General features: G+C 34.2%; 1 protein-coding gene across 2 annotated transcripts; it reads left to right on the forward strand.

Annotated features, from left to right (window-relative positions):
- Nucleotides 1-828: 828 nt before the first annotated feature.
- On the forward strand, nt 829-23,083 carry LOC108222905 (uncharacterized). 2 transcript variants are annotated; one of them, XM_017396872.2, is made up of 27 exons: nt 829-1,161; nt 1,860-2,019; nt 2,892-2,984; nt 3,924-4,026; nt 4,183-4,354; nt 7,913-8,087; nt 8,656-8,784; nt 8,912-9,496; nt 9,605-10,240; nt 13,695-13,763; nt 14,665-14,778; nt 14,850-15,089; nt 15,547-15,594; nt 15,742-15,888; nt 16,087-16,242; nt 16,340-16,402; nt 16,885-16,995; nt 17,126-17,209; nt 17,291-17,338; nt 18,766-18,840; nt 19,302-19,397; nt 20,420-20,500; nt 20,586-20,657; nt 21,116-21,160; nt 21,277-21,360; nt 21,494-21,597; nt 22,540-23,083. In XM_017396872.2, exons 1-27 carry the CDS (start codon nt 965-967, stop codon nt 22,655-22,657), a joined length of 4,005 nt encoding a protein of 1,334 aa, XP_017252361.1. In that variant the 5' UTR covers nt 829-964; the 3' UTR covers nt 22,658-23,083. The 2 variants fall into 2 exon arrangements, with proteins under 2 accessions (XP_017252361.1, XP_017252362.1); XM_017396873.2 differs by lacking the exon at nt 22,540-23,083 and adding an exon at nt 22,088-22,244 and having other exon boundaries at nt 834-1,161.
- Nucleotides 23,084-23,912: the final 829 nt, after the last annotated feature.

Here is a 23,912-nt window from a genome sequence, read left to right on the forward strand (position 1 = left end):
TTTAACCCGCCTCTGCTGTAATTTCTTATGTTTTAAAGTTTTTTTTTTAATTTTAATTAAGGGTTAATTGAGGAGAAGTTAACGTTTTATTAACAGCTGTTAACGGGAGGATTATGGCGCGGAACGTTTGAATAGTGTACGTGTACCATTGAGAAGCCAAAAACTTTTTGCGTACCATTTGGAAAAGCCAAAACTATAAGTGTACCTTTGAGAATTTCTAAATAGTTTATCACAGTTAAATTTAGGTGTGAAACCGCTATTTCCTACTCCCTCCTTCCTACTGGTCGTTTACGTTTATAATTTGCATGTATTTTGAGACTCCTGAAGTATACGTTCATAATTTTTTTTGAATAAAAATTTGATATATTCTAAAAAAAATATATTATGGAACTATATTTTAAATGTGTGGAAAAACGTGCCAAAAATAACGTGAAAAAAATGAGGGGACAGAAGAGTATAAAAATTACGTTCAAAGAAATATTCGAGTTCATGATAAACCACACATTATAATTCAGGGATAGACTTGATTGTAGATCCACATTAATTATAAGTTTTAAACTTTTGTATTATCTCTTCTATTGTTTAAAAACCTTTGTTCAAATAAAATTGTTTTATTCTTTCAGAAAAATAAAAAATTCCAGTTTTTAATAAAGAAAAGAGAGTATTTTTCAATTTCAATAATTAAAATTTTAAATATTATATAAATATCAATATAAATCTAATTATCGAAAAACAAAAAAATAGCAATAATATCTTTTTGCTCATAATGGTCTGAGTTCAAACCCGACCCGTAATATCAAACTCCAGACAATATATAAACCACAAAATCCACTTCTCCCAGCAGCATCTTCAAAATCAAACCATCTCTCTATCTACAAAGTCACAATCCCTAATTCAAAACCCCTCTTTTCAAAACCCTAGAAACACCCAAACGCTCATCCCAATTTCTCTCAATTGCTCTCACATGGCGGCTCGAGAGCAAGCGCTCTCGCTCCTCGCCGCTGCCAACAACCACGGCGATTTGGCAGTCAAGCTCTCGTCTCTCAAACAAGCTAAAGACATTCTTGTCTCGATTGAACCGTCTCTCGCTGCTGACTTGTTTCCGTATCTCGCTGAACTCTCCTCTTCCCCGGAATCTCTCGTTCGAAAAGCTGTTGTCGAGTAAGCGCCTCTTTTTTCGGTTTCGTTTCGTCCATAAATTTTTAATTCCGCAGTTAATTATTGTTGCGTATGTATGTAGAGTAGTATTCGATGAATTAAATTTGATTTGCGAGTCACTATGCATTTTGAAGGATCAAGTGTGACATAGATAAGGTCTGTCTCGGTTATGCATTTCGGCGGTCCAATTGTGACATAGATAATGTGTACTTCAATTAGTTAGTGACAGATATTAAAGATGTTTTCGAGTTAATATTAATTATGGGATTATAATTTATTCAGATCGTTGAATTTGGGGCAAATATTAGAAAGAAAAAATGAAGAACTGAATATGGAAAATATTGACAAATAATGCACTCGGACAGTTTTTACCAACAGGCACCTAATTTTTTCCTTCCTGGGTAAATAAATATTAAAGATTAAAGTTATTATAAAAAATACAACAAAAGCCGTAAGAAACGGAGTCTGACGAAGGTGGCTTAAATGATATTGAAGCGACCAAACTATGAAACATTAACTGGACTTAGTTATTGAGTTGCATTATGTATGTTTATATTTTGCAGAGGGGGAGTTATTCCTATCCTCCACTGTAGATTTGTCCCTGCTCATGAGCTAATTTCGTTGTTCTGTGTGTAATTGACTTTTTGATATTTGATTTCGTTTTACAAGCTTTTAATTATTTTTTTCTCCATGCTTGCCAGGGTTGTCGAAGAGATTGGATTAAATGCTCGGGAACATTTTCTGATACTAATGCCAACATTATTGACATCAGTGAGAGATAATGACTCTACTGTTGCAACAAAATCTATCACTACTGGGGCACATATACTAGGCAGTGTGTTATATGAGTTATCGTTGCAGGTACGCTTCATATCTTTTGTGCAACCAGTTTATATGTCTGTCCAAAGGTTTGACTTTAAATTTCTCTGTTTCTAGTTCATAGCAGTTCTGAATTATTTCTCATACTGTTTGCAATCTAAAGATCTAATATAAGATCTGAAAAGTATCTTACTCTCATACGGTTGCATAACTTCCATTTGACAGATAATAAATACTCCCTCCGTCCCATAATAAACGTCCTCTTTTTTTTCAAGTTTTTTTTCACGCATTTCCAAGCTTATAAAAAACATACTTGTAGATATTATTTTATCGTGTATTTTGTTTTGTATAAAAATAGGAAGTTCAAATTTTAATACAAAATAAAAAATTTGAGAAAATAATGTCTACAAGTATGCTTTTTATAAGCTTGGAAATGCGTGAAAAAAACTTGAAAAAAAAGAGGACGTTTATTATGGGACGGAGGGAGTAGATGTTTTCAAACACTAATGTTCTATTTGAACCTCGTGCTCGAGTTTTTCACGAAGGAAAAGATTCGGCAATATTTTATGTTGCCTTCTCATTCGATGTTTTGTAAAAGAAAATTTTGGAGCACTACAATGATGGGGAAAGCATTCTTTATTTCTTTCTCCTTTTTTCTCTTCATCTCCAAAGTCGAACTTGTGAACAAAGATTCAAAGCTCTGTTTCCATTGTCTCTTTAGAAGCTTGAGTACATACTCTGCTCTGGTGTCTTTATTGTTTATGGATATGGAGACTCCACACACTTGTACTTACTTGTGTAGCTTACTTGAAGACCTTATATCATTTAATTTACTTGCTCTTTACACACATTGATGTTTACACAACTACTTTTAATTTTCTTTTAAACTTTGATTTTGTTTGAAAAATATTTAGTTTTACCGGCGTGGTATAGTTGAGAGGTGGCTTGAAGAGCTTTGGTCGTGGATGATTAAATTTAGGGATGCCGTGTTTGGCGTTCTGTTGGAGGTATACCACATATTGATGAATATGAATTTCATGATGTTTTGTTATCTGAATTTGCTATGTAAGATGATTATTATTATTTCTTTTTAAATTATTGTCTGTAGTCCACACTAGTAGTTTTAAATTTGATAACTATGTTCTTCATACTTCATGTATGTAATGTATGCAGAACTCTTTTAACATTGGGAAGTTACTGAAGATAAATCTGATTTTAGGTCATTTTTGTACATAGTCCAGTTAACTGAAGATATTATGGGAATGCCTAACTTGTGTGCAATGAAAGACCTAACTGCAACAAATAAAATACTTGTCTTGCAGGCAATTTAAATTTCAAATCATATTCTATGGAAGACCGTATGAAACTATGATGTAATACGATTCATATTAAATCTTATGCCGGAATTTTGCATATGCAAACTATCATAATATAGATAAGCTTTAAAACGAAATTAGCCTGGATGGAATATAAAGCTAAAAGACACAGTGACACTCACACATATAAAATATGAATAGATTCTATTATCTCTCTCTATCTCTCACACACACACATATGTATACCACTATTATATATATGCCACTATTATATATAGAATGAGTATAGTATTGTGAATAATTTTTTTAGTTTAGGTGTTGGTGTTTAAACTTATTACATATTTAAATATTTAATGGTTTTTGAGTAAATATAAAGTAGAAATCAATATATAAATCATTGGGTTATTCATGAGTTCAGAAGTGGATGACGACTGCCTAGAAAGGATCTTTATTTTGGTTATAGTAGTATAGTACAGAACTATAGTCTATATCTGTTTCTTGCGTTTTAGTTAAACATATTATGCTGAATATTGCCTGGCCTTGCAATCTTTGTGCCGGTGTACCATATTTAAATACCTTATAGCTTCTGGATCACATTGCTAATTTTAGTTTTTTTTTGTGCATGTGTAGACCGGTCCTGTTGCAAAGAAGTTACTAGCAGTAAAATTTTTGGAAACATACATCCTCTATTTTACATATGATACTGAGGATCCTGGAAAATGTAATCTTGAAGGTATTTATATCTGATCATTAGGGACTATTGAGAACTGATGCTTGTTTTTAATTATAATTGTCAGCTACAGATGATGTAGGAATTTTTAGGTAGCTACTTTATATACTGTCATGGATTGTTAAATTTTGGTATTTACTAGTGTTGTGTTGGCTGTAGCTGTCTTGCAAATGGGACGACCTTTCAATGTTTCATGGCTGTTCGGCGGTCACCCTGCTATAGACGTTGTTGCCTTGATGTCAGAATCTAATAGATATATTGGTGTTATGTTGGATATATTGAGATCTGCTGGTGCCCCTCTGGGTTCTATGACAATTGCTATTGTTAATTGGTGAGTTCTACATTTATTTTTTCTATATTTTGTATTTGGCATAATACTTAAATACATATGCTTGTTTGTCACTGTGGAAGTAGCATGTCACTGTTACAGGTGTGGTGGATTTTATTGGGAGGGCTGTTTAAGAAAATGGTTAGATCATTATTTTGTTAGTTGTGCCTGTTTAGTCAGAAACTAGATGTCTTGTTGCTTGTAAATACTATATATATCTATATCTATCTATATACTTATTTATTTATATGTTGAGTGCAGTAGGGAGAGAGAGGAGGTGGTATTGTGATAGCTTTGAGAAGTTCGATTCTTAACTAATTCTATTATCATCCTGAAGGCAGGTGTTAGTTTTAAGATGGCTTATAACCGTACTTGAGGTGAATGTTAGTTTCATTTCGTGATCTGGGCTTGGTGTACTTGTAATTGTTTGTATTTTACTGGATTTCAGTTCTCATGATTTATTGCTTTAAATTGGAATACAAATTGTATTATCAGGAGGCTCTGCCTAGTACTTTAGTATAAAAATTGTATCATCAGGAGGCCAGGAGCCTCTGCCTGCTACTTTAGTGGTTGATCAATTGATATTTGTTCAAGTTTTCTGTGCAAGAGTTTAACTACTCCCCCCTCCCCCCATATTTATAGTGTAGTTATATGTCAGATTGTAAGTGATTATTAGTTAATTATGTTTTGGACCAGTCATAGTACATGTTCTACTGCTGTTTGTGGTATTATTTGCAGCATTCTGTCCAACTGCATGATGCAGTGTAAATGATAACGGGCGCTTGCTGGTACAAATATGTTTGATGAAAGTTAATGGTTCCAAGATCATCTGACTGGTGATAGAAGTGCTTAAGCAAGAGATCGGATTAACTTCTGGACATTACTGTTTATTACTTTAAAAGTGTTTGTGAAAAACCAGCAACTCTATACCTCACTTTGTAAATATGAATAAGAAAGCTAGCATGTAAGCATCCATTTAAATTGTATTATCAAGTACAGGCACACATAAATCGTAAGTGAAGTTGACTCATGTCGTTGATGCCTGCTTCCCAGTCATTTAATTTTTGCAGAAATTATTTTCTGTGCTGAAGAGCTTAAGTTGGTTGTTGTTCTTGATTCAGTATTCCTATTGATATTTGCTTTTAAAAAAATCTTCCAGTAATAATACAAAACAGGTGGGTATGGGTGTTGATATTATTTTGGATGATAATATTGATTTAAGTTAAAGCAATGAACTATCATGAAATTGGCAAACCTCCTACTTGTAAAAAAATATGAAATAAGATATAATGATGTGACAAAGAAAGCATCATAAACATTAAAAATTACAATCTTAGAAGTTCCAGGAAGAAACAATAATAAATATAAAAAGATGCAAAAAGTAGTAGAGGAAAGAATATAGATGTCCCTGCTCATGGAATATGAAAGAAAAATGTTAACCAGTGTACAGATTTTTTTTTTTTTTTTTTTTTTTTCTGGATAATATTTAACGAAGATGTAGAAGAACATATTTCAACTCCACTGTGTTATTATTGGATACTCCGATTTTCAGCTCATTGGTTTCTCAATTAGGCAATTATGAAGAGCTTATATAGTTTATTTTTCTAGATCATAATGATCTCTCAGACATTTATACTATATGTTTCGGCTACATGTAATCTCATCTCATTATGGGCACCTAGTAATTGGGATGAGTGCTGTGTAAACTGACGTTTGCGATTTTTGTCCACTCTAATTTTTTCTTTGAGCATACATGGTTTATTTTAGTTGTTGATAGTGTAATATTCTGTTACAATTGTGAAGGTTATCTTTTTTGAAACACGCAGTTGTAAACTGAGGTTTGCGATTTTAGTCCCCATTGTAATTTATTCTTCTAGCATACATGTTTTGTTATCATAGTTGTTAATAGTGACATCTTCTGTTACAACAGTGAAGATTTTCTTTCGTAAATAAGCTCAGTATAATAAGGCAAACTATTATGGGAGGTTGATTTTCTAGGTTTAAGTCTAATGTTAAATGACATTAGATTTTTGGTGCAAGCAAGGTGCATTATACTTTTAATTAACTTAAAACTGTGGTCTGGATTTAGGAAGGATTCAAATATTTGATCCTGCTTTAATGTCTTCGTAGTTATCTTTGTTTGGATTGTCTAGTTGTCTTGAATATGTAGAAACACCTTCTAGGATTGGTATTGAATTTCTGTTTGGACTTTTTGCATGTCTACAATTCTTTTCAGTGGAATGACAGTTTACTTTACTTTATCGTGTATATCATTCAGACTATGGGTTGGTAGAGGTTAGAAATATTATAAGAGTTTCTTTCTTTGTAGAATGCTTTAGTGTATGTTAATACTACATTGTCTTTCTTAGTTTCCACATAGGTGTTAAGGCATTGCATATAATTTTTATTTGAGTAAAAAGACATAATTATATTCTCAAATGGTAAAACTTGATCATTTCAATAATTTCAGGTGTATTGTTTAAGTATGTATTGAAGTCTCTACTCTTTATATCTGTTCTCAGCACCGTAATTTTTCTCTTGAAAATGGAGCGGGACAGATAATTATAGCCATGTGAAGACCAGCAAGTTCTCATTCCAAATTGTTACTTTGCAATGGAATAGCTTTATATGCAACTAAAGTTGCTTTGTCTTGATTGAAGTTATTTTGACACTGGAAGAGTGACGTGTAACTATTTAAAAGTATTTATAAATGAATTTGATGTAGTCATTGGAGGGGAGTGACTGCAGATTTATGTTGGTGGTAACTTTAAAACAAGAACCAATACAGAGAATTAGGTTTTTAGACTCGGGAAAGTTGTGAGTTTTGTGTCCGTGTCTCTCGTACAGAAATTTGTAGGATTGATTTTGTAGTATTGCATATATTCTCATGAACGGGACTCGTGGATTTTCTCTAAGCTGTGACTTTCTTCTTATTGGGTTCGCAGTTATTCAAAGTTTCGGTGTATGATATTTAAAAGATATACTGGCATGGTTATCCTGGTAAAGTTTTGATTAAATTTAAGAAACTCATACAGAGTGGAATAATTTTATGTCGTCTGAAGAAGATTGTTTCTTCATGTTGTGGTTAAGGTATTCCATGTTTAAGCTGGGTTCGGCTAACTCTTCCTTCTTAAAACAGTTGTGGACTTTTTGCTTTGGTTGCTGCATCAGTACAACCCTTGAAACTATTGTATTTTGTATTCTTTATTAGATGACCACATTGGAGTATATATTACAGGCGTCTTTTTCTAAGATTTACTTTGGTGGCCTGGGTGTGCTGCAGAAAATAATTGTATTAATATACATTATTATATTTGTCTTGATACTTGATATAAAGGCATGTTTATCTAATTCTGTTTTTATTTCTGGTTGGCCATTAATTTCTTTTAAAAGATACAAGTATAATTCAAACTAATATATTTTAGGTGAAGTTTGCTATTTTTCTTGGCAATTTATATTTTACAAATGTTTCGTCATCGAGAGTTGAGATTAATATTTGTCTCTTCTGTATGTTACACATTTGACTTATTAAACATTCTAACACTTTACTCATTTTCCTAGTCTTGCAGCTATAGCAAAGAAAAGACCACTCCACTGTAGCTCAATCCTTTCTGCATTGCTGGAGTTTGATCCAAATTTTGAGACAGCAAAAGGAGCCCATGCCCCTAGTATTCAGTATTCTTTAAGAACTGCGTTTTTAGGATTCTTAAGGTGCAACCATCCCGCCTTTTTAGAGGTAAATATTTGCTAGCATTTTTGGTCATATTCTTGGTCTTGTTTTGGTAATTAGTGTCTTGTTTTCACTTTCCTTTTGCTATGTTTTAATATTTAATAAATTTCAAAAGGCTCTACATCTAGGTGCTACGATTGCTATGTTAATAAATTACAAATACGTAATTCATTGTAAAAAAGACTTGTCTAAATACTATCAATACTCTATGAGCTAAGCGATCTTAGCTACACAATCTTTGAATTGTTATCTTTTGAAACTGAATTTCTGGTGCAAATGTGTTTTTGAGAGGTTCTTTTATTATTACTAAGTGTTTTCTTTTTTAGTGATGAAAAGATTCTTAATTAGGGAAACTACTTACTGGTCCATATAATACCAGTTCTGTGATTAAGGGTGTGCATCCTACGGTGGAAAAATATAATCATTATGTGCATTTATGCACAAAATATATGCATTGTAATCTTTGGTGAATGTAGTGTTACGCAGAAATATGTCCATGGTTTAGAGCTAGCTCAGTCCTAGCCTTTTAATGCACCAATATGTACCTGATAAGATATTTACTTTTTGTAATTAGTTTAGAGAAAGGCTGCTTAAAGCACTACGAGCAATGAATGCTGGGGACGCGGCAGATCAGGTCATGCGACAAGTAGATAAAATGTTAAAGCTTAACGAGCGTGCCACACGTGATGCTCGGTTGCTGAAGGTAATTTGTCAATATGCTGAGTGGTTGATAATTTTGTGGTGGCACTTTCTTGTTTCTTTTGGGTCAGTTTCACTTATATTTTTTATGGATCTATAGTCTCCTTGATGGTTTGAATTTATATTTGCAGGATGAGCAAGCAACAAATCATTTGCCTTTTTCTGTAGATTTAACAAGAAAAAGACATTCTAATACTGAGTTTCAAGCCAACAGCTTTGATGTAGCTACCAAAAGGGCCCGTTATGATGTTAATACTAGTGCACCCTCGCTAGTACAGACAAGTGATTCTGGGCACAGTCTCTCTGTTAATGGGAGTTCCCCTGGTGGTGCTCCTCCTTTAAATAGTGACTTAAACCCTGTTGAACAAATGATTGGCATGATTGGTGCTTTGATTGCCGAAGGAGACAGAGGAGCTGAATCACTTAAAATTCTTATATCTAATATTCATCCTGAAATATTGGCTGATATCGTCATAACAAATATGAAACACTTGCCCAAAAGCCCCCCACCATTAATTAGACTAGGGAGTCTGTCAACAACTCGGCAGAATGGCTCTTCAAGTGGTGCATTTCAGGTTCCACAGATTGACACGTCAGTTGCAAAAACTCAATCTGTACACATGCCGTTTTCTTCACCTAATACAAACATCTCATCGTTGTCCGAGGTACCTGCCCCAGTGAATCCCACTCCAGAGTCGAAACGTGATCCACGGAGGGTAAGCTAAGCAGATATTGACATCTAGTTTTTTTAGTTTCTTATAGCTGCACTTTTATTCATGTAGTCTGTAATTTAGTATTTGCTTCTAATAAATTTAATATTTTAGGACCCTCGTCGTCTTGATCCTCGGCGTTCGACTGTACAGAATTCGTCAAATTCTCTTGATAATAATACGAATGTAACTAGTAGCGGCTATAAAGAATCGGAGCTTGAGGATTTTAGACCTATTAACAAGCCAGACACAAATCCCATAGTGACAAGTACTGAAAATCATTCAGCACCTTTTGTACCTGAATATGAGACTGACGTATTTGGGACAAATGCATCTACTGTTTCTTCAGCTGATGACAAAGCTCCTAAAGATGGTGCTATGGAAGTTGAAGAAACCAAAGAAGCTGTCCATGATGTTAGGGACAATTTTTCTTCAGATGATCCACTTTCTCCTACTAATGAGGTTAACCGGCACTCTGTGGCATCAGAGAAGTCGGAGATAATCATAGAAGATCCTTATTCTTTTCTTGACGAAGCTGATGAACTGTCGCCATCTGTTACAAGCACTCCTGTCTTGGAAGAAGTATATCCTGAATTGCCCTCGCCTCCATTATATGTTGAGCTGGACGATGAACAGAAAAGAAATATTAGGAAAATTGCAGTGGAGTCCATCATTGATTCTCACAAACATTTAAATGGCACAGACTACACGCAGACGTGGATGTCACTGGTTGCTCGATTGGTTGCTCAGGTGGGGCAGACTCTTCTTTTGATTGGTTAACTCTTTGTTGAGCTTAGATGTCTGTTTTCATCCCTTACGAGGGGATCATAGGTTGTTCCATTTAAGCCATGTGGTACTTATTTTTTAACGTGGTATGAGATGTGGATAATCTTCGTATTAGCAGATGTACATAAAAAGATGACCAATAGTATACTTGTCTGTGATGCAACAAACAGCGCCATCATAAATTTGAAATACTTGTTTTAGCAGTGAAGCAGTTCTTTTTGCTCTTATATTTGTCCCTGATTTTAATGATGTTGGTTTAATTACCAAGTTCTCGAATGACTGTTTACTAAATTTTAAATATGCCGTTAAAAACATGTTTAACACTGCACACATTTAGGACAATCATATCATTTGTACAACACTCCGCAATGCCTGTGTAACTTAGATATCTCATAAGCCAAAAGATTGACCATGCTAACAAGAACATTACTTTTGAATTCTTGAATTCTATTCTTTGTCCAACTGACTTGTTATTTTACAAGTTTAAAAGTTACCATCTCAGAGGCTTTTTTCCCTACCCGATACAGTAAGGTGATAAGTATGATATTGCTTAAACCACATTTTCATGTCCTAAAAGCTTAAGATATGTTCAGCTTTAGATTACAGAATTGCATCGTGTATGCTTCTTGCTTTAGGGGTTATAAAAGGTGTTCTATTTTAAATTCTCAAAAATTTATTATAACTATTTATCTAAAATTTAGAGTTGTGTAGATGTCAAAATATTAGTTACTTGCAGTATCACAAATTGCTCTTGGAAGTAGAAGAAGTGTTTCAGAATCTGCATATTTTCATCTGTTACTTTAGTTCTGACAACAAAAAACTATTAGCTACTTTAATTTTCTCTGCGCTGATCTGATCTTCTTTAGTGTATGGCTTATCTTTTCCGGTTGGACATTAATTTACTCATCACCTCTTCAGTAGTGATAATTTGTTGGATATACATTGTTTTGTTTTGTTTGTTGTTTGTCTTATACTGTAGTATGTGGTGCATTCTTAACATGTCCTTGTTTTACTGTATAAAATTATAACAGTTCCTTGCATTTAAAGTTCTATATCTCTTTGCACTTCATTATGTGGCTAGTTAAGACTTCCTGAGGTTTCATAATTGTTCTATATTTGGTTAGATAATGGAGTTTGAATTTTAGAGGTATAATGTACACCTTAATGTGTTGGGGAACTTGAGGTTGCGTCGGGGTTGATTCAATGGGCTTTAGAAGATCGCCGCATCTTCTGCTATCACAAGGATATTGACTGAAAGGGCAGAAGTTGGATGCAAACTTAAGTACTTCTGTACCAGAAAGAATTTGGCAACTCTAAGACTTTATTAGTACTATATAGTTATTCAACTTCTGATATTAAATGATTTGTTTGAATTTGGGGAGAAAGATGTTGCTTTGAACATGGGGGTGTCAATTTGACACCAGCTTACAACCTGACACTTATGGAAGATACCCTACACTTCTCATCTTTATTATACTCAGTCCAGATGTAATCTGTATTATGAACTTATACCATGGGAAATGGTGGGGAAATTACTCTATCTTCGTTTTTTTAAAACTTTTCTGTTTTGGTAGTTGATGATATTTTGAGTCAGAGATAAAGGTACGAGTCTGCAGGATATCTATTGTTACTGCTCTAGGATTTTGATCTGTAGTGCTGCCTAGAAAATCGCATCAGTCTTCTGAATTTGTAATTGGACACCGGTTACCAGTTTGAAACTTTGTTGACCATTGAATCATACTTGTCAGTAAAGTCTGCTCATACCTTTGGTTTGTAATTGGACACATGGCTAAAATTTGATTCTATAGTAGACAATAAACTATAAAGGTCAACTGGTATAAGATGTTAGTGAATCAGAGAACGGGAAGGGAGTTTAGTAAAATATTAACAGTTACAAAACTTGCTGCAACATATAAGGGCAGGAGCAAGTACAGTATCTTTTGCAGGATAAGCCTTACAGTAGCAATACCCTGAGCTTAGGTCTAAGCTAGTGTCACAAAGAGGCTGGGGAACAGTGTGAGAACTGAAGAATTTGCGCAGTCAAATTAGTTACCAGCTGTAAGCATTTAGGAGCACGTGTCAAAAACCTTTAGCCCTTATTATAGAAACACATATAAACAAATTAAAATATGTAGGCAGGGGAGTTAATCGACTTTCTAAAACATCAACACGTGAAGAGAGTAATACACTGGAAGCTTTTTATTTAATTATTTTAGTATTATGTAACAAAATTTAGTGCTGTGTTATATCCTGCATGCAAGTCCTATGTATTTCCCACTTGCAGCTGCCAGGATGACCAGAAAAATATTTAAGTATATATATTTTGTATTCTTTTTCGAGGGGACTTGACTCATTATCCCTGGTATACTGGAGTCCGCCTGTGGCTTGATGTTGATGCATATCTGTTAGTATTTCAGTTAGAACCTATGTTACTCGGACTCGGCTAGAAGTGTCCGACATGGATACGTGTCCATGTGTCAGACTCAGTAATATTTTGAAAAATTTACATGTTTTTGGCCTAAAATAAGTGTCCGAGTCCAAGTGTCCATGTCCAAGTGTCGAGTGTCCGACATGGGTACTTCGAGGCAAAATGAAGAGTCCAAGTAACATAGGTTAGAACCTGCTCACAATAAAGAAAATTTATCCAGAATGATTATTATATTTGTTTTGGTGGATTGGAATTTTGAGTTATGCCTTATTAGATAAAGGAAAAAAATTGCAGTTGATTTTAGATAATGGTAAGACCACGATGAGGTTTGGAATTCCCAAACTGCAGACTGTTAGTTTAAGGAGTACTGTTTTAGGCTTTTGTTGGGGGAAGTAACTAGAAATAAATTTTAAAGTCTTTCCTAGTTCTTTACATATTTTTCTTATAATTAACTTTTATCCAGTTCGTATATACTCTGTTTCATATCCTTCCTGTGGTTTTCTGTCATTTGTAATACAGAAGAAAAACTTTTTCATGGCTAAAGTTTTAATATCTTCAAGTTACTTGTGTCCAATCTGATTGTCATACTTTTTTGAATTACATGGATTCCCCTGGTTGCATAGCGCAAGTTTTGTACTTCTTTGCTCTTGCCTTTGTTCCCTGCATAGGTCGACTTTATGAGAAGTTGACAGGAGTGTTTTGCTATGCTACTGTCATTTATAGTATGTCTGGTAATTTTCACCTGTGCAATTGAATTCGAATGGTGTCTAGACTTCAAAAAACTACTATAGTGTATTCCCCACTTTTTGTTTGTTTTTTTGGTGGAATTTATGAGCCTTATATCATATGTGATTTTTAGTGATATGTTGATGTACTCTGTGCATGGGATAGAATGTCTTCTTATCTGTCCTCTACATCTTTTGAGCCTCATATACTTTGCACTCTGCATGGGTAATTTGACATACTTATCTATTCCAACCCTTTTTGTAGATTGATGCGGATGAGGATGTGGTGATGATGATGCTAAAGCACATTGGGTCAGACTACCAACATCAGAAGGTAGTGTGTTATATCTATTTATTTGCTTGTTGGTGTTGGTGTATTTTACCCATCACTTATAAACATCGTGGCTAAGTATGAAGTTTGGCTAATTAATTTTATTATAGTCTTTAGCTCTAATTGATTATTAACTTGATACTCATTTAAAATTTTAGTTAAATCTATTCCCACCTCTGCATTTTTTGTGTTGACTGCAATAGATGTGGTTACAAGTATTCTTTTCCGGTATATTAGGTATCCAATATGTTTAAATATTTGTTTTTTGGTTCTTTTATTTTTGAATCTTGATTCCGAACCAAGTTGTGAGAATAAAGCAACCATTTGGTTCAAGTGCTGTACATGGGGATGGTCTGTGTTTATTTGGTGCAAGGTCTTACTGCGAAGATGATGATCTATATCAGGGGACATACGGATTAGGACATCAGATTTGTTGCTTCTTGTTTCAACTCTTTTAACTGTTTATTATGTTCTGCTTGGAGAGTGGTTGTGTGGGTTGTTCACCAAGTTCTTTAGGTATATGTCTGTTTACTGTTTTTACTTTTCCCATGCGTATTTCAACAGATAGCAATTATGCAGTAGTTTCATATTTTCTCTGTTTATTATTTTACAGCTGTTAGTACTTAGTAGTCTTACTTTAAGGTATCATTTGGTATTTCTTATCTTCATCATGCTCCTTTATTTGTTTGTTTTGATGTTTAAGCAACTTAGTTCCTGGTTCTCAACAATAATATCCATATCGTGAACTTGTGATTCTAGGCTGATGAACATTTGTCACTTAACATTGTGTTATAATTTTTTAGGTTGGATATTACTTAGCATTAGAGAAAGATTTTATATTGTGAATTACCTAAATACTCTCTTAAAATTGTTCATGCTGATCTAACTGGAGTTTTTTTGGCAGGGGCATGAGCTTGTGATGCATGTTTTATACTATTTGAATACTTTAATGCTATCAGATTCTGTTGCACACTCTTCTCTTGCATCTGGTGCATATGAAAAGTTTCTCCTTGGGGTGGTATGTAACTTTCCTCATCTAGTAATGCTTTCGTCGAAGTGAACAATGTTTACAAGTTTCTTGTGTTATAGGCTAGGTCTTTGCTTGACACATTACCAACAACTGATAAGTCTTTTAGTCGACTTCTTGGCGAAGTTCCTTATTTGCCTGATACGGTGTTGAAACTTCTGAATGATGTCTGCTGTTCTGATCACGGATTGAGAAAAGATGCTCGTGATGGTGATCGTATCACTCAGGGTCTTGGTGCAGTTTGGAGTCTAATTTTGGGGCGTCCGGCCAATCGGCAAGCCTGCTTGGATATAGCTCTCAAGGTGAATTGTAATTTAGAGTTATTGATTAAACGAAGTATATTAAATATTATGAAGACATCCTTCTCAACTGGCCTCCTTATTTAGTAGACACAGTTACAACTAACATTGAAACTCATCGATAGCCTTATATTATTGAATTAATCCATCACCGTGTATAGGATCTGCCAAATTTAGTTTTGTGCTTTTGCTGTTGAATGAACAGAGAATTGTATATTATAGCAATTTTAATTATTTTTATCTAGTTTTTCTTATTACCTTAATAATCCTCGTGTTAACACAGCTAGGTAATAAAGTATATGATAGGAGTCTTAGTTGTGCTGAAATTTATGTCGAACTTGAGTTATATAGTATTTTCTGTCTGTAACAGAAGTCAACATGTTGTGCTTTATACCTTTAAGGATGTATATATATATATTCCTTGTTTTTAAATTCTGATTGATGCATTTTTCAATGGCAGTGTGCAGTCCATTCACAGGATGATATTCGTGCGAAAGCTATCCGACTGGTAATGGACATTTATAATTATTTAGGATCTATTCATTGCTTGGTGAATGGGAGCGGGAGACTGCTTAAAGCTGATTTATTGTCTAGCTACTTAGATTTATTTATTTTTCTTGTGTGTTTAAAACATTTTCTTCTTCCTGTTGGGCAGGTGACAAACAAACTCTATGTGATCAGTTACATCTCAGAAGATATTGAACAATTTGCAACAAATATGTTGTTATCAACCATGGATCAAAATATGTCAAATAATGTGCTTTCACAATCGGGAGACGCTGCGCAAAGGACAGAAAGAGAGGTGTGTGCCATACCGCCATTTGTCTGGCTCTTTGTTTTACAGAATACAGATTACTCATTTTAGATCATTTCGTTTGATTTAATGTAATTGTAAAAAGTTCTATATTGACACCTTTGACAAATTATGCTCTGGTTCATGGGTCTTAGTCAAAATGATGCGGTGAATATTTAACTGTAATATCTTCAAACATTGTTTCAGCTTGGTAGCCAAGAAACTTCAACAAGTGGTTCTCAACTATCAGAGCCAGGAACTGCCGAAAATGAATCTGCAAAGGGTGATACACAAAGTGATGTGTTGGTGTCATTTGCACAAGCTCAGCAACATATTTCTTTATTTTTTGCTTTATGTACGAAGGTAAGTATTGCTGAATGCTGATAACACAACGGCCTGACCAAATTTTATCCAATTTTCTTTTTTCTCTGACGACATCCGACTTTTTTTTATCTTACAGAAGCCTGCTCTTCTACAAGTCGTATTTGATAACTATTCCCGTGCACCAAGAGCTGTTAAGCAGGTCATTTGTTTGATCTTTCTTTTGTTGACTTGGTGTTATTAGGTTTTTCATATGACCTACGCCACTGTTCATTATCTTAATCTGACATTTTCATAAGAAAGTAAAACCAAAAAAAAATTAATTCAAGTGTTTTGGTGTTTAAACACCCTTTAGCTTCTGTGAAAAGCTTTGTCCCTGACAATATCTTTTGTGTGGCAAATGCAGTAATGCACATGATGCATGTTTCACAATTTTAAGTAAAGCTATTGTTATTCATTTGGGTTGTATTTTAGATTTGAGTGTACCAGATCGTCTCGTTATATTGGATTTCATTTTAAGCCAATGATATATGATATAAGTCGTGTAACATGAAGGAAACTCATTCTCTGTTGTCTTTATCTTGACACACTATATTCTTGTATTTAATATCTTATGTTCTTTAGTGACTTGTTTTTGTGTTACTAAATCCTTTTAGAAATCTTTGGTGTCTCGTGTTGATGCAGGCTATTCATCGTCATATTCCTATTTTTGTAAGGGCCCTAGGGTCATCATATTCTGAATTGCTCCATATTATATCTAATCCGCCACAAGGAAGTGAAAATCTTCTGACCCAGGTGCATATTCATATAAAGATGTTAACTGTAACTACTAGTTATTACAATCATCATCAAAAGTCTTTCATGTTTCATCAGTCTTCTTTCAGTTGCACTTGTACTGAATACTGATGCTCTCTATTTCGTTAAGGTGTTAAATGTTTTGTCAGAAGGCACAGTCCCGTCTGCTGATTTGGTTGCAACTGTTAGACGTCTGTATGAGACTAAACTCAAGGTATTCCACTTAAGTTCTACCTAATGTACTTGAGTGGTGGTTTTGTGTTCTTTGGCCTCACGTTACATATATTTGTTGCAGGATGCTACAATTCTTATTCCAATGTTGCCTTCCTTTGCCAAAAATGAGGTTTGGTTTTATGCTCATTCTTCTCATTGTATTTTTGTGAAGATTATAATCTTTAGTAAACAATAATTGTAATTTTACTGCACTGCACTTGTTAGCCTAATATTTAGAGAAAACATTATTCATAAAAAGTCTAATAATGTTCATATTGCGGAAATTCAAATTAGTAAAGATATTAGTTTTAAAATATAAACATCTTGTCGCCCTAACTATGATTATTTAGTAATTCATGAGTTGGCGGTCGCAATTTGTTTGCTTGCTGACTCAGAAATTCTCTTAGCACATTGTCCAGTTGACTGACCAGATAATTATTGTAGATTTGCTCTAAGTCTGACCACTTGACTGACCAGATAATTATTGTAGATTTGCTATGAGTCTGTGACCAGTTGTCATAGTTGATTCTTGCAGGTTGGCGCAGCTGATTTGATCTCTTTTCTGTATCTCATTTTAGTCATTATTCCTTGCCTTTTAATCTGGCTTACATTCCCCAATACATTTCACTTGATATAATAAGAGTAAAGGATCAAGACATATCATTTGTCATTAGTCTAATAAATTTCATATGGAAATTTAGGTTAATAAGATATCAATTTTAAAGCATGAACATCTTTCTATCCCAATTTGAGTGAGTAAGTGATGAGTTGTCATTTTGTTGCTTAAACATTACTGACTTGGAAATTCTCGTAGCATATGTCCAATTGACTGCACAGATAGTGCCTAGTATTATAAATACTATATTACAAGGTATTTAGTCAATATACAGTGACACAGTGTTTTGACTTTAGTCAGTAGTATATACAATCAGTATTAGTATTTTAAATTTTTTCAGATAGTGTATTTTTACAATAATACTGATGATCGTATCCTGTACGCATATATCGAATGTAAAAAAAAAGTTAAACTCATTCGTGGTTATATTAGTGTCTTCAATACCATTGTATAAAATATACTACTATGCGCACGTGTTTGTATGTGAGTGTTGTTAATTAAAGTTAATATACTCAACTTGTCAACTACTTGTCAACTAGTCGTTCGTTCAGTCCGTTTAAAGTGAATTTGTCAAGGCTTGATGATAATCTTTGTTGCAACTTGTTCATGCCAAAAATTTATGGTTCAATTAAAATTTACAAAAACAAATGAAGAGTAGCAAAAATTTGATTTCTGGCTTACCATGGAAGTAGTAACTGCAGCTGAGCTACTGAGCTCTCCAGGGAAGTCTATAAGTACAAAATTGAAAATACAGTAACATTGTATCATTGTATGTGTTTGTGTTTGTGTATAATGTTCTATTTCAGAGGCTTAAAGAAAATTCCATTTGTCTCTTAAGATACTATGTGCTCTCTTATGATGAACCTTATAATGTGATTGTAACTTATATATGTGACCTTATGATGTATTTATTATTTTTAACTTTTACATTATTTCATCAGGTTTTACCAATATTTCCTCGTCTGGTTGATCTTCCACTGGATAAATTTCAAACAGCACTTGCTAACATACTACAGGTAAGAACTAAGGGTTGTTATTATCTACTCATCTGTTTTACAGAAATTAGTAGTTGTATGTAAAGGTGGTCAAGTGATGCTTCCTCTTTAGTTTTGTTACTTACTGGAAGTATAAAATGCTTACCTATGTAACTTACTAGAAGAGTTGGATACAGATTCATGCAGAACTCTGTTTTTGCCATTATTGGTAATTGATAATTGTTACAGCTGGTTTAGAATAAGTTTTAAGTTGAATTTATGCTGAAAATTACAACCGTTGCAGTTCCTTTACAAATAATTTTGCTCAGAACTGTTGCAGTTCCTTTACAAATTATTTTGCTTTAGTTCAGTTGATACTCTGCAAGCATGTGTCCTTATCCATTGCATTAAATTATTTAGCTAAGGCAGGAAGTTGTAATATCATGCAAGATACTGCTGATTTTGTGCTTGAGTTACAGTAATTGTAATGCTTTATTTTGCAGGGCACAGCTCAGACTGGTGCTGCACTGACACCAGCAGAGGTGTTGGTTGCAATTCATGACATTAATCCTGAGAGAGACGGCCTTGTTCTCAAAAAGGTGTGTAAATACCCTTTCTGGATGCTTTCTAGTTGTAACTAGTATCTTGCTACTAGATTATTCGCTTTGTATTGACTGGATTCGCACTAGAGCTACTAACATTTTTCCTTATATTGATTATGTCTCTGAATTAGCTGCTAACGTAATTTTATGTTGACATCTAGATCATTGTGTAAGCATGTCAAGTACTTCAGGGGTTATGTGTTGATATAGACCATCAGTAATCTGTTAAATATATCAGTCAAGTACTTAAGACCTGAAAGTCAGTTACATCCGCACAAAACATAAGTCTTCATTGCTGGAACTCTAGCTTACAATAGAAGTCTGTTATTTGATTACAATTGGTATATTTCTGTCAATCTGATGGTGGTTTCATTTCAAAAATACTTTTAATTCATGAACTTTTGGGTAAATGTTCAGCTGCTACTTTTACTTAAGTTTTAGCACGTGGATAGTGTGTTTAGTCTTAATTCATGCATATCCCAAAATTCTGGGGATTTAAACATCACATCCAACTCTAGAAAGAGTTGTTTCTGCCATCCTTTCTCTGACAGGGTGTGAAAGTGGGACACAATTTATTATCCCACAATTTCTTAGAGGTCTGAAAGTTGAGCAATTTAAATATGACGTGCACATCAAGAATTTAGTTGGGGAGACTCTAGCACTTGTCCCTTGAGATTCCAACATGATTAGTGGGTACATATATAAGCCAACAACTACTGTTAAGTTTCCAGCCATGTCATTACGTCTTAAGTGAGGGTACACCTTTCACTCAAGCTGTAATATTTGGGGTACTAGATGTCCGCGTATTTCGTTCGTACTTTAGATTTGGTTCTGGTAGTAATAGCCGAGTGGTGTGAATTACTCCCATGCATGTGGCAATCACACTGTTATGTTAGTCTCTGACCCTCATTGTGCATCGAAATAAGTGTCATCCTAGTTAATATTCTTGGCTAGTCATTAGGTAGTTCTTTTCGTCAATATATTAACTGTAATTATTTTTGCACTTTGATATCTATCAGATAACAGATGCATGCTCAGCTTGTTTTGAGCAGAGGACAGTTTTTACACAGCAGGTCTTAGCAAAGGCTTTAAACCAGATGGTACAATTGTTCTTTGTATGCTTAGAGCCGCAAAAGTTCATTGTAGGTTTAATGTTGCATTTCTAAATTTCATCCTGTATGCTAGGTGGATCAAACTCCTCTTCCTATGCTTTTTATGAGGACAGTAATCCAGGCTATCGATGCTTATCCTACTCTGGTAAGTTGTATAACTATTACCCATTATACATATGTTTTAATTAGTATCTTATCTACAAATATACACCAAGTTAATGGTCGTATTATCTACAAGTCTTATTGTAAAAGCACTCCATCAAACTTGTGTGGATGAACTTAAGCTAAATGCTAATGGGAAAGCTGTCAGTCTTAAACTTGCGAATGAGGATTTTGTTTAGTGGACACTTCTACTTTGAAGATATAAATCATAGAAATGGAGGGAATGCTGTTTTGATTTATATCATAGCACATCAAAGTAGAAGGGCCTCCGATACATGAAAGAGAGTTAGTGGTCGCTGTCAATTTGCAGAAATTTTTTACATATTTGAGTCTTCTGCTCCTTGGACTCTTTTAAAGCTTTCGGTCATTAGTACCATGATTGATTTAATGATGACAGTGACAAAAACGTGTTTCCTTTCCTTTTCTTGGTTTTGCCTGTAGGTTGATTTTGTCATGGAATTACTCCTGAAACTTGTAGATAAACAGGTATCCTAATTAAAACTAAGATATGACATCTCAATTTTTGAGATTATTGTTCCACGTGCGAGTTCTTCTATTGCTGTCAACATGTAATACTCTCATTTTTTTACTGTTGGATACAGGTCTGGAGAATGCCTAAATTATGGGTTGGGTTTCTGAAATGCGTCTCTCAGACGCAACCACATTCTTTCCGTGTCCTGTTGCAGGTATATACAAATTGTTTTACTTTGTGTAGGTTTCTTCCTATTATGTTGCCTAATGTGAATTGGTGACACACACACATGCATGCATACATGGAAATATTTGAATGTTGTATTGACTTTATGTTTTCCTCTGCAGCTGCCATCACCACAACTTGAAGGTGCTCTTAAAAAATTTTCTAGCCTGAGAAGTCCTCTTGCTGCTTATGCAAACCAACCTAGCATAAAAACTTCACTACCTAGGTATAAGCTAGTTCGGACTATCAGAAATCTTCTTGTCTGAAACCTCTATTATTTTTAATTGGATTGATCTATTAAGCTATGCAAAAGGACGCCCTCATTTATGATATTATATTGCACGAGCTAATTGCAAATGCAATATATCTGATTATGAGTCATAAGTCCTGCTTGAAAGTTAGAGGTTTGAGAAAACAATTTAGAGATTTGGGCCATAGTAGAGGTTCGACCATGTGAGTAGCGTTTTGAGCTCAAAAAGCTAATTTTGAAAAAGCTTTTTCAATGAGATTGGCATGTTGTTAAAATACAATAAACTAATTGAACAAATATTTCCAAACAGTTTCATACAAAACAGCTACGTCAATCTGCTATACAGCTACTTTAGTCTGCTAATTTCCAAACAGGGTCATAGTCATTTACATTTGTCATCTATTGCATACAATGGGTCAATGTATATTGCTGATGGTGTTTAATTGTTGCATGTTTCTGGATTCAGAATGCTATTATGCGACTGCTGAATATATCATCCAAAAAAAAAGTGTTGGAATGAAACCTTGACAAGGACGGACTAGTACATTTTATAGGCTATATTTTGATGATTCCGTTGGTGAAATAATAAATCACAGTCTCAAGATTTCTTTAATTTCTGTATTTTATAAAAGTATTGATGATTCGGTTGCTGAAGCATGTATGTGTTATCCACTATGGACAATGTAACTTGTGGCGTTTCAGATTCAGTAATAGTAGTCATTTTCAATGGCAATAGCTGCAGCCTGCAACTGAACTTTCTTATGGATCTGTCATGCTTTGGCAATTTCCTAAAATTTATCATGCTTTGGCAATTTTATAAAATTTGTCATGCTTTTGCAATCGTTTCTCAGAGCAATAGCTGCAACTACAGTTAGTGCTGCTCTAAAGTCTAGCAATTCATTATTTATTTTTATGCAGAGCAACTGTAGCATTACTTGGTCTTGCAAATGAAAGAAACATGCAGCAGCCACATCGCCAACCATCTCTGCATTCTTCGGAGCAAAGCTCCTCAATTCATGGTGCAACACCAACGTGATAAACCGAGACTATTCTTCAGATCTAGAACTCAAGAGCAATGCTGTTGATGACTAATCCCAGGTTCCATGAGCGATATCAGTGCAATTTTGGGCGAGATATTTTTTGCCACGGATCACTGCACCTGCAGGTCCATCCGAGTGGAATGGCAGTTGGAGAAAAAGTCACCACTCATCCCTTCGTAGGTGCATGCTTGCTCAATGTATCATAGTTGTATCTTGTTTGTAATATTAGTTTTGGTAAGAAGTAATAAACCAACTTTAATTGTAACTCTTTGTGTATTGTTTAGGCAGGATACCCTCAGTAGTAGAGAAGTAAAGATTAGTAGTTTTCTGCCAAATCATATTCAATATAACAGCTTTCCTTTAAGGAGAAGGAATGTGGATTACACGATGAATGAGAAAATGGATGGATCATTCTCAGGAGAGTTTTATTTGCATGCTTTACATTAGAAGTGATTCGGCTAATGCTAGTTTACATACATCTGATGGGCCTCCATTGAAATTGCAGGGCCTAATAAAGATGCAATAATGAACCCAGAAAACAGTCAATTATAATTAACGTATTAAAAATTTAGTGTTCCAATATTTATTCAGAAATTTTTTTTAAAAAAAATTATATAATTATATTTGTATATGGATTAAGAAATATATATAAGGATTAATCGGATTTCAAAAATCGAATCGATGGCCAACCTTGCAGGGGATTAATCGGTTAAATCGGGGATTTTTAGAACACTGATTAAAATACGTGTGAAGTCGGGGGAAAAATTGTTAATAAATGGATGGGACTTGTTTCTTGACTAATTCCTGAATGAATTGTTTGTCATTCGCCGATTGTCTTAGCCGGCGGACTTTTTATATCTATGTCTGTATCTGTTCAGACCGAATTTGATGACAATATGAAAGTGATATGTACCTGAAAAAAATTACCGATTAATATTATATTTTTATATTAATATTACAAAAGACCTATTTAAGGAGACTGGGGAAAGATGATGTTTCAGAGTGTTGCGCGTATTTAGATACACACCAAAAAAATAATTTACAAACATGTCATACGTATGTAAAATCTGTGTAACCATTTTATTTTTTTTTTGATATTTTTCCCGAGCTAAGTATTTATGTGAGTGTTGAATTACATGTGATTCGCCGCAGAAAAGCTTAAAAACAATTTTTCTAAAATATTGGTCACCTACCTTTTATATAAACAACTTTTCAATGAAAAACTGTTTTCCCAGAAAATACTTTTAGATT

Source organism: Daucus carota, chromosome 5 (genome assembly GCF_001625215.2).
Source record: "Daucus carota subsp. sativus chromosome 5, DH1 v3.0, whole genome shotgun sequence".
NCBI classification, from domain to species: Eukaryota; Viridiplantae; Streptophyta; class Magnoliopsida; order Apiales; family Apiaceae; genus Daucus; species Daucus carota.